We start from the raw sequence: 12,364 nt of genomic DNA, 5'->3' as shown, positions 1-12,364 counted from the left end.
ATTGTTTTTGTAGTTTTACCTCAAAAATACATTATAATATACATTTTTTTTTTAATGGACTTTTAATCTGATGGAAGACAACTTTCACATGTTCCACTGGCTTCTTTCTGCTTGGGTAATGCCATAATAATTTCCATTTTTTTGAGCAATTTTCTGTCTCTTTAGTTAACTTAAATTTTTTAAACTTTCTTTTGTATTATATTTTTAACTTTTTTTCCAGTGTGGTGTTTGGTATATACCAAATATTTTCATTATATAAACAAAAAAACTTAATAGTGCCAAAGTCTTAATTCATGTTTTATATACATATTATTTCATTTGAACAAAAGTACTCTTTTGTATATGTGTGGTATCCAACATAAAAACAATTTGGTACTAAAAATTAATTTGTATGCCAGTTATTTAGAGTTAGGAACTTGATGATACATATGAACTTCTGTTCAAATCCGTTAGACTATTATATGTCTGAATTAGATTTAGCCTGAGATTAGCTCCATGAAAGGCATGTATGTCTTTGCCAAGTGTAGAGGAGGAACATTTCTTTCTAGGATAAAGGTCAGTAGAGAACAGGTTTAGTGATGACCCAGAGAAATTGTGAGATAAAGAGGAAGGGAGGAGACACCTATAGCAGGTCAAGAGAGGTTGGGATCTAGAAATAAGACCGTGAGTTTGTAAAGTTATCACGTGCTTCCCCTGTTGATGGAGGAAGACCTGTACCCAGGCAGGGGAACTCAGTGGACACATCCATTGCCCTGGGGAAGGAAGCCGTGCAGGCTTCTTGGAGTGCAGTACTCAGATGCAGAAGCTGTGCAGGAAGAGAGCTCACCTCAGAGAGCTCTGACAGCAGGTGAAGAAGCTCTAGCTATAGGGTACTCTGTAGCTGGGGATGCCAGAAATACCTTTACATTGTTGGAATTCCATCAGCCTGATTCAGTTCTGTAAAGCAATATTCCTTTTTCCTTTTGCTGCCCCGGTTTTGGTGAAGGAGGATTTATCTATAAATTAACACAGACAAGAAAAGCCAAAGATTTGAAAAAGTCATGGAGTAAAGGACTTCTTGAAGCTGGACCTTCAAAAACGAAAGTTTGCCGCTGCTAAGGGTTTGGTAGCCTAGCTAGAGAGGTGGGGAAATCCTTAAGGAACTGACTTCCCTTTGATTTAGTAGATATTGGTGTCTGGCTCCTGTGGAGAGGGGGCAGGGCAGGGAGGGTGATGTAGGGGTAGTTGCTTATGTTGTTTTTGAAAAGAGTTTTTAAGTGGTAGGCTATCATTACCATAAGCTTTTGAATTTTTGAATATTTGTATAAATACAGTGTAGGACTTTTCATGTCCAATTGGACCTTCAATATAGAATTTTCCTGTCTTTCAAGGTAGATTATATTTTCATAGAAACCTCAGAACTTTCCGTTTCCTTCCTCCCTCCCTCACTGAACAAACTAGGTCCTGATCCATCTGTAAAATACTTGATATTTCAGCTTTCAATTTTATTTAGAAGAATTACTGTCTTGGATAGATCTGTATTTTGATGAAAGTTAATAATTATTTTATCATTTTCATTTAAAGTCTGTCCAAAAGGATTGTTTTTCTTTCATTTAGAACTGTCAATGTTATTGTAAAACCAGATTAATAATCATACACTGGCACCTACAATAATAAAAAAATGACAGATCTTTTCAACTGTTGATCTGCTTTACTGATATATTTTCCTAAAGTTGAGTAATGTTTATTTCTGCATAATTTTATATATGGATACATAGTGTGATGAGCCCAGTTAGGTAGTAGTGAGTACCTATGTGTGCTTGTTTGTTTTCATCTAGGATTGCTCTTGCTCTGTCACAATAGTTGGAAGGTATTTCTAATCTGAATTTAAGGACAGCTATAGTATTTCTTCTGAAAATGCAGGGCTGAGGAGCCTGCATTCTGATTTTGTTCATTGCCATTATGTGTCTACATGATGTAGACTCATTAGAGATGATTTAGTTAGCCTTAGGCTATCTTAATGGGTTTTCACTGGTTGTTAAAAATGCCTCTTCGAAGAATCTAACTAAATTTTCCAAATAAACTGGTTGATTTATACTTATTGAGAGAGGAGTTCCCGTGTACCCACTCATATCATCAATTACAGTCTCTTATGAAGTGTAATTTGCCCAGTCTTGATTAAAAGGCCTGCAGTTCTCTTTTCCTGCTCCTTAAACACATCCTCTGCTGCCCTCTAACGGCTGCCCATTGGTAGCACCCATTGAGGTCCCCCTTACCATCATCATAGAGCTGCCTTCCTCTGGCATCCAGTGATTTACGTTGCGGCTGGATCCGTGGGAGAGTGTCCCAGTAGAAGGAGCTGGGAGGAGCCGCTTTGAAGGAAAAGTATGCACAGGTGGTCTGTGATCACACCACAAAGTGTTGACTGTCAGGTAGTTGTGATAACATTAGGTTTCCTAGGGTGTGTTTCACTTTACTGTTGGTCTCATATGTTTTGTTCATTTGTTCGTTCATTTATCCATTCATTAATCAGATATTTTTTGAATGCCAAATATATCCAGCGCCTCGCCTTGACTCGATCTAGTAGGTGCTTATTGTAGATTTGTTAAATGAGTAGAATGAATGAGTAAATAAATGTAAAGATAAATAGGACTTGGTCTCTAACTACTTAGTTGCCCCAGTTTTCCTCTTTTAACTCTTCAAGATCTTGAGAAAGATGTTCAAGCTAGAAGATAGATACAAATATCAGTTGAAACTTAGTCTCCTTACATTTTTCAGAATTTCTCATCCCTAACGTAGGATTCTGTTTTTAGGCAGGGTTTATTTTGCACCTAGGAACGATGTTAATTTACTTTGCTGTTTCTTGCTTTTGGTTGAAAGCAACATGCAGTCATGGTTGCACATTTTCCTTTATGTTCACCAGTTTCGAAGGCACTTCACCTGCTATAAACTCTGGCTTTCTGCCTCTTCTATGTATTATAAATCGTGACTTAAAATAGATCGTTTTAAATAGCCATATATGAAATATGACATGTTTGTGTTAAGCACGTTGTGAATTTTCTGCCATTTTTTGGCCTGCTTCACTTGGAAAACTTTTTAAAAAGCATGGTTTCCTTGTCACTTTCCATTGATTCATATCAGGTATATGTCTGCCACTGACTTCATTCCTTGTTTGAGAATATAATTCACTCAGATATATTTAGGTTGAATAAGCATCTTGTGAAAAATAATGATCTATATCTACCCACTGGAGAAGAGCATGAGCAGATACCTCATGTTATTTAACATTTATTGTCTTTTGCAGGATTTTCTCTTTATTTTGTGTGTTTTGTACATTACTTTATTCTATGAACTATATAACTAGAAATAGGCAGATTTTTTTTCTTAGGGCTGTGCTAATGACTTGAAAAATGTAAAACAAATGACTTTTGCAAAACCACATTTAATTGGAACTAGTAGTACAGTAATCATTACTTTTTAATACCCATCTCTTTTACGATAACAATGAAAGATTGATGTAAAGGAGACTGTAGAAGGGAGGAAAATATAAAGAGTAAACATTACAGCTTTCATCTCTTGACTGCTTCACATTTTATTCACCAATTCACTTGATATTGGCCCACACAGCCAAAAATCTATATTTCTCATTACTTTGAATTACTTTTTCATCACTTTCAAAATGTTCTTTTAAAAAAAAAGGCTGTTGGATTAAAAAAAAATTTAGTATTTTGCCACGCTGAGGTGGTTTTGTGAAGTCATGGAAAGTTTGGAAAGAGCATGTGTCTCAGGAGACAGTGATGAAATGTAAGATTGCTTCTGGATACTGTAGTTTGCCAAGGTAAATCTAGACTAGAGATTGAAACCATCTCCCTTTTGCACTTTAAGTATGTGGAGAACACGGTGGTGAAAATTGGCACTTGCTGGCATAAAATTGATAACCTGACTTGCAAAGCTTAGATAACACATATTATTCAAAGGATTACCTGCAGCTATCATTTCTTATGCCTTAGGAATTCCAGAGGTTCTTTTTTCTTGGGTACTGGTTAATTAGGTTTTATTGTGGCAAGGCTTAACCCTCAGTGTATTGATGGACATTTTCATTCAGAATAAATGGCAACAGACTGGGGGAAAAAAAAAACCTACAAAGAAGAAGCAGCGGCGCTGAGTGATTACAGATATGACCTACCAAACTCTGAATTGCAGTTTTGCTTCCTGCACCAAGTTTCTCCATTGACTAAAAGAGAAGGCTGCTCTAGCTAAAACTTAAGCAGAAAGGGGTTCATTAGAAAGATGTATATAACTCAGAATTTATGAGAAGGATGGAGAAATAGGCTCAGAAAATAGGAAGGACACAAAGGCAGTTGAGAAGTTGTCTGGAGCATCCCATTGACAGCCTATATCAGCAGTCCTCTTGTTACTAGGTTTCGGGGGGTCTGTGAGTTCAAAACTATTTTAATAATAATTCTTAATAATGCCCCTTTCACTGTGTTGACATTTGCACCGATAATGCAAAAGCTAGAACTCCATCTTGTTCAATTGGCCAGATGTCACTGGATATTTTCAGGGCTGTTTTATTGGTAAGCTGATCATGTGATATGAGAACATCATTACTGGAACCAGATTGCCTGGGTGTGAATCCTAACTTCCCCACTTACTAGCTTTGAGATGTTGGGCCACATTTAACCTCTCTCAGCCCCATTTTACTTTTCTATAAAATGGGGTTAATAATAGTAGTTATCTCATAGAAATGTTGCAAGGAGTAATTAAATTAATATAAGTAAATCGTTTAGAACAATGTATGCCTTGTAGTAAACACTTGGTAAATGTTAACTTGCTTAATCATCATTATCAGACTTTTACATCTGGTCTTTGACAAGCTGGTCACCAGAGAAGGGAGCTTAGCCATGAGTCTGAACTGTCTGGTTCTTGTAGTGCTGGAGAAAAAACTCATCAGGTCAAGATACTGATCTGGAAATATGAAGTGCTACTATTTTAGGTTAAACATGTAAAGCATGAGCTTTTTCCTCATTCTTCCTACTAATTGTATGTTAGCCTGGGCAGATGTAGAGCAAAACTGAATGAACAAATTGCAAACAAATATTCAAGGATAAAACTTGAAGAGAATATATCATATTTACTTTGACAACATGTTTTCTTTTGTAGATATATACAAGTAGTAGTGATTTTTTTTTTTAGTTGTATATACAAAAGCTGTAAAATAATATACTTCTTTAAGTAGTCTTGCTTGTGTAGTCATTATCTGACAAGTAATAAGACTACATCGTTTTTTTTCCAAGTAATCTGGGATTTTTTTCAAAAGACTACATTTTTTTCAGGGCAAGGCTGTGACTTGAGTTTTTAGCTCCAGCTGAAAGCACAGTGCTTGAAATGGCATAGGTTCATGGCAAGTATTTGCTGAATAAGTAATATAGAGTCACATTTTCTGCTCTGCTGGAAAATTATTTCCAAGAGAGTGTGCTTTCTGATTACTGTAGTTAATAACACTGTATTGCATATTTGAAAGACCTAAGATAGTAAGTCTTAACAGTTCTCATCACAAGAAAAGAATTTTTGCAACTATTTATAGTAGTGGATGTTAACTAGATTTATTGTGGTGATCATTTCACAATATATACAAGTATCAAATCATATTGTACACCTGAAACTAATATAATTTTCTATGTCAGTTATAGCTCAATAAAAAAAGAGGAGGCTGTTTATAAAAGAGTATACTTTCACTAAATGCAATGCAATTTTACAGTGTCCTCCAAGGAACTGTCACTATATAGTGATGGTACGCGGGTGTAGGACAAGGGAAGGAGGGATAAATGTGATGGAGAATACTCTCTCAGACATGAAATTAAGTTTAGGTGGCTAATATAATTGAACCTTTGATTTTCTTGTTATGTTTTATTTTGAAGTTCCTGCTTTTCTTAAAATCGTGCTTTGATGGTATATTGGGCTGGCCAAGCATACAGATACCTGCCATGCCAAAGCTCCCATTTAAAGGAAACTGTCTTGCTCTTAACCCTTGCTGTATGAATAGTCCCATTTTGTATTTTCCATAACCCCTGGGGGTACCTGAGTGGACACTAGAAAACTAAACCAAGATCAGTGAATTATGGCTTGGTACAAAAAGATAACTAGGCTAATCAGATTTTTCCCTGGCAAATTTAAAATATAAAATGTGGAGAGATAGAGACAGTTAACAGTGAGGGCAAAAATTGAAATAGTGTATTGGGAAATAACTTGACGTAAACATGAGGTAAGGTGAGTTATCATGTGTTATGGGGAAGCAAAAATATGAGAAGTGAGAGAAAGCCATTTAATAGTGGATCTGAAAGAATCAGATATTTGGAATTAAGCTGCATAAATAATGAGAGTAATAGAATATTGCAAGTTTGATTAATTGATTCATTCCTTTATTCAACACATAATTTGTTGAGTTACTGCTATGTACCAGGCACTGTTCTAGCCCAAGAGCATTGCTCTGAAAAACAGTTAAGCCAGTGATTCTCAACTAGCTGTGATTTTTGCCTGCCACAGGATACTTGGCAGTGTCTGGAGACATTTGGTTGTCACAACTGGGAAGGGGGAATGGTATTAGTATTCTAGTGGGTAGAGGCCAGGGATGCTGCTAAATATTCTACAAGGCACTGGACAACTCCTTACAGAAAAGAATAAATAATCTGACTCAAAATGTCCGTAATTCTGAGATTGAGAAACCCTGCGTAAGCCATTAAGTATAGGCATACCTCAGAGATACTGCTGGCCCGGTTGCAGACGACCACAGTAAATACTGCAATAAAGCAAGTCACATGAATTTTTTGGTTTTCCAGTACAAATAAAAGTTATGTTTATGTAATACTGTAGTCTGTTAAGTGTGCAGTAACATTATGTCTAAAAAAACAATGTACATACCTTAATTAAAAATATTTTATTGCTAAAAAATGCTAACCATCATCTGAGCCTTCAGTGGGTTGTAACCTTTTTGCAGTGGTAACATCAAGGATCACTGATCACAGACCACCATAACAAATATAATAATAGAAAGTTTGAAATATTGCAAGAATTACCAAAATGTGACGCAGAAACACGAAATGAGCAAATGCTGGTGGAAAAATGAGCAGTAGGCTTGCTCAATGCAGGGTTGCCACAAGCCTTCAATTTGTAAACAACACAATATAGTGAAGTATAATAAAACGAGGTATGCCTGTATATATTTCATAGAGTAATTATTATCTTGTAGTTGACATTTAACTTTCTGTGTTTTCAGAAAGGAAAATTTACTGGAGGAAGTTTACTGGAATAAAATGGAGGCCTCAGTAATATTACCCATTCTGAAGAAAAAACTAGCCTTCCTTTCAGGTATGTTTTCTTCTTAAAATTGGATGTGTTTGATGTATAAATTTGTTTAATCTTTTTTTCTTTGATAAGTTTGGCAGAAAGGCATTTCATTTTTCTCTGAAGGTTTTGTTTTAAAGGTATTTCTGAGATACCTTTTACTCAGAATGGATAGCGGTGCAAGCCAACTCTGTCACTGTTGGTGCTTGGCAGCCAGTTTTTATTCTGTTCTGTAATTTGATTAAGTGATCTCTACAAGGTAGATGTCATGACATCTCACTTCTCACATAAAAATGAAATACTTAATACAGGCTGAGAATAATTGACTAACCAGCATCTAAAGTATTGTTTCTGAAGTATAGAGTAATTCATTTTTGTGTTATCCCATCCTAGCTTTTGTCTTCCATCTTCCTATGAGGGGGGAGTTATGAAATATAAATTACATGGTTTTCACTTTTTACTGCTCGAATTTGGTTATAAGGCTTGAATTTACCTTCCATTATTAACCCAAAGTCTGCATTGACTAAGAAGAGTCAAAGAGAAGCTTTGAGATTTGTTGCTAGTGTGAAAGCAGTGGTGATGCTGGGTGTAGCAATTTTCTGGAATTTTGGACCATTGAGTAAATTTGCACATGCTTTAGAATAGGTACTGTGACCCACCTATTGAAGATTATTTAAGTTGTATTATCTTGCTTTTTCTCTCTTCTTATTTTTAGGTCCTATCAGAATTGTCTTGATATTTAGGCTGCTAATGTCCTTTTCAGTGTATATTGTATCTCTCTGTAAATTGGCATGTTTTTCTAGTGTACATTATGAAGGAGAAAATAAGATATTGAATTGCACCAGTAATATTAGTTCTTTATTTAATATGTGTTTTCTTTTTTAAAAAAACTTCTTCCCTTACCAGTTGACACTTAGTTTTCTCTCTATTTTTTTATGGTATGAATGGTATTGTAGGAAACGTTCTTATTCACAGTTTGTGCATTTTGTACAAGTCCAGCAGTATAAATTCCTACAACTGGAAGTATTAAAGAGAATTTACATTTACATTTAAAGGTTTTGTCAGATTGCCCTATAAAAATATTGTGTCAGTTGTTGTTTCTCTCACCAGTGTATGAAAATGCATGTTTGAAAACAGAAATAGACCCACAAAGGGGGAAAGAGGGGAGGGATAAATTTGGAATTTAGAATTAACAGATAAACACTACTAAATATGAAATATACAAACAACAAGGACCTACTGTATAGCACAGGGAGCTATATATTCGATATTTTGTAATAACCTATAATGGAAAAGAATCTGAAAGAGAATAGATACATATGTATGTGTATAACTGAATCACTTTGCTGTACATCTGAAGCACTGTAAATAAACTATACTTTGATTTAAAAAAAAAACCCAGTTTGCCCATACTGTTGCCAAGAGTGGATATTACTATTTATTACTATTTAAAAAAAATCTTTATCAGTGACATTTTTGCATTCTTATTTTACTTGTCTCTGTGCAGCATTTGACCCTGGTGACCATACCTATCTTGAAAGCCTTTTTCTTCTTGACATCTGCCTTCTTTTGCATCTGCACTGGTGATTATTTTATTGTCCCTTAGTGAAAGCTGAGGGCATGAGGTTAAATGTAATCCTGTATGTTAGACCTGTGCTCTGCAGACAATTTCACAGTGGGTCAGAGTGCTGCAGTTCAGATATGAACCTTTTTGCAGTTTGGTTTAATGCAGGGCTTAGCGATTTTTGAGGAGAAAATGAGACTTCTCTGAACCCAATTCCTCTTGACTTGCTCTTGACCGTTAATTATTTCAACCAGTAATTTTCAAACTTTTTTAATAATAGAGAAAAACTGCTCAAACCAACAAAATCATTCAGGGGATACAGTTTGAAAACCATGGTTGCAGTCTATTAAAAAAAAACAAACACCTGTATTCTAAACAAAACAACATTTGCAGTTGAAGTCACTTGATTATCGATTAAGTTGAACCATTTGAAATTGCCATTTATTGAGATTAAACAAAGTGGTTGACTATCAGTAATTTACATGGTTAATCTGATAAAAGATCATTTATGGTTGGTACCTTGTGAATTGCATCCATGTTATTCATAGGAATCTTTTTTTTTCAATTCAGTCCTTTAAGTTTTTAGTGATAAAGATCATATAAAATTGTTTGCTTTAGTGTTTGCTGGCTTTTAAGTTTATAAAATTGCCATAAATGTTGGTTGGGTCAAAAGATGGACTTCAGTGTGAAAATCAATCATGTGGGGAGCTTTCAAAGAAGCTGTGTGTGTATAAAAGTACTAGTTATATTTTAATGCTTATGGAAAATCGAAGAGAACTTGAACATCCATGAAATGTAAGTGCGTTCCACTTCCTGGCTTTCAGACTTATATATCCAGGTCCCGTGCACTCTTCTCAGTTGGACAGGGCTTTCCCTTTATTGCCTCACAAACAAAGAATGCCTGTCTGACCTTTGTGATTTAACTCAGATCATTCCTCATCACGGAATGCTCTTTTGACTTGGTTTATAAATTCTATTCATTTTTCTTAAGTTTTAACTTTTCTATGAAGTTTTTTACATTTATTACAGCTCTTATCATTTTCTCCATTTTCTAAATCCCTTTTTATAATATTTTATATATTTTGTACAACACAGCCTAGCAAATTATCTGTCACATTTCATACTGTTATTTCTTTTTTTTTTTTTTTTTTTTTTTTTTTTTTTTTTTTTTTTTTTTTTTTTTTTTTTTTTTGGCGGTATGCGGGCTTCTCACTGTCGTGGTCTCTACCCGTTGTGGAGCACAGGCTCCGGCACGCAAGCTCAGTGGCCACGGCTCACAGGCCCAGCCGCTCCGCGGCATGTGGGATCTTCCCGGACCGGGGCACGAACCCGTGTCCCCTGCATCGGCAGGCGGAGTCTCAACCACTGCGCCACCAGGGAAGCCCCATACTGTTATTTCTTATGACAAAGTTTTTCTTCCTAGGTTGATAAGAAATTTGTTATTTTACTTGCAAATGCTTACTGTGCTAGGCACACAATAGGTGTTTGATGAATTGATTACAATCAGAAGCAGACTAAATGGAAGAAATTAAACAAAATGAGAATTGCTATGTTTAAGTGAATATTTCATTGGTGAATTTTTTTCCTCTTATTTTTTCTAAATTTTGTATAATTTTGCTGTACTACTATAAACATTTACAATATATAAAACAGCCATTAGATTGTTTTTTACTGATGCCTTAAACTTGTAATTCTTGTAGTAACATTGGATGCAAATATATTTAATTCATTTAGTGCTTTAATATCTCTTACATGTTAAATTTATATATTTTTTTCTTTAATAGGAGGAAAGGACAGACGAAGTGGCCTCATTCTGACAATTCCTTTATGCCTGGAACAGACAAATATGGATGAGCTTAGTGTCACCTTAGACTACCTACTCAGCATTCCAAGGTGACTCTAAAGGTGTCTTTTCTTAAATTTCAGTATGTTTTCATTTACTTACGAATGATTCCTGCTATTGCTATCTTATCTGCTTTTATTAGCAGTGAAATTATAATTGAAAACACAAGAATCAATAATATATGATGCCACAGCAGATAAAATAAAGACATTTTATATTCTTGATGCACTAAATGATACCGATTTCTAAAATGTGTATACTGTCAACTTTTAAGGAATGCAAAGATTGAGCATCTGTCTATATACCATGTAATTTGAGAAAACTTAGAAAAGTGAATTCAGTAGAAAGCTCTTGTATTTAGGTAGCTATTTCACTAAATAGATATAAATACATCTGTATGTTTTAATATATTGAATGAAAGCTATTTGGAGTCTAAAACATTTTTATTTTTAAAAAATGCAAAAAATGTTTATATTTTAATCCAAAGATCATTGGATTTTTAATTTTTATATTTCTTTGGTGAAGACAAAACTTAAACCTTTGTATTTGCTTGAGCCTACCCATCATTTCAACAACAAGAACAGAAAAGTCCCCTCCCCAACTTCCTTTCCCATATGTGATATTTGGGGGCTGAAGTCTGACTGCACATTAGAATCATCTAGAGATTTTTTCCAAAATTTTAATGCTTGTGGGTCCACCTCCAGAGAGTCTGATCCAATTGTTTTTGGGAGGACTGCTCATCAGACTTTAAAAAAAATTCTTTAAGCTTCCTGGATAATACTAATATGCAGTCACATTTGCAAACCACTGCAGCAAAGTGCAGGAATGAGGGCAGATTTTTTTGTGTGTGTTTGTAAAATATAGAGGTGGTAAAAGAAACAAAACTATCTTTTACATAATGCTCTTAAGCTCGAAATAGTGAATTTTAAACATTTTAGTCAGAGCAAACAATTCTTTGTATCCTTTTCCTATATTTGCATTATTGACATAATAGATTATTTCATTTTAAACCACCTTGAAGAATACAGGGTTAAAATTGCATTTTAGAACAACTGACTTTAGTCCCATCTGCTTCCAGTATTGGTGTATAATGATTCGGTTGCTGAATGTTTTTTCAATATTGGGAAAATAGAGGTCTTAAAGTGAAAATTTTCAGTCTTTTTACTTTCTGGAAAAGAAAGTTATCAGACTTCACAGTGTATTAGTACTGAATAGCCTTGCTAATTCTCTGAGCTGCTGATTGCCAATTTGTATTATTCATCATTAGATAACGAACTGCTTTTTAGGTAAATGGCACTAGCTAAACATATAGCTAACAAATTATGAAAAAAATATTCATGGACTCATAGATGGTTAAAAGTGTTCAGGGAACTTAAGAGACCATCTGAATCAACTGTCTTATTTTACAGTTGAGGGAATTGAGACTCGGAAGTTAGTTACTTGCCCAAGATCACACAGCTAATTAGCAGTAGAGCTGGGATTAGAATCTGCAGTTCCTGATACCAATCCAGAGCTCCTCATACTTCAGATGAATAGAGTACAGTGTAGTTGCATCTTATGTGGGGTGAGGTTCTGAAGTTAGAATGTAATGCAAAAATTACCGATAGTCAAAATTAGCCTTGAAAAATGCCTAA

The 12,364-nt window shown here is 34.9% G+C and overlaps 1 protein-coding gene across 1 annotated transcript in view; it reads left to right on the top strand.

Annotated features, from left to right (window-relative positions):
• Positions 1 to 7,258: 7,258 nt before the first annotated feature.
• Positions 7,259 to 12,364, top strand: part of SESTD1 (SEC14 and spectrin domain containing 1) — an 88,698-nt gene continuing 83,592 nt past the window's right edge. The window contains exons 1-2 of the mRNA XM_007450728.1: positions 7,259 to 7,347; positions 10,672 to 10,780. Of these exons, the coding sequence (XP_007450790.1) occupies positions 7,293 to 7,347; positions 10,672 to 10,780 (164 nt within the window). The 5' untranslated portion in view covers positions 7,259 to 7,292. The remainder of the gene's footprint in view (positions 7,348 to 10,671; positions 10,781 to 12,364) is intronic.

The sequence above is a fragment of the Lipotes vexillifer genome, unplaced genomic scaffold (assembly GCF_000442215.2).
Source record: "Lipotes vexillifer unplaced genomic scaffold, Lipotes_vexillifer_v1.1 scaffold29, whole genome shotgun sequence".
NCBI classification, from domain to species: domain Eukaryota; kingdom Metazoa; phylum Chordata; class Mammalia; order Artiodactyla; family Lipotidae; genus Lipotes; species Lipotes vexillifer.
Note: the sequence above shows the minus strand (reverse complement) of the source record. Positions and strands in the feature narration are given on the sequence as shown.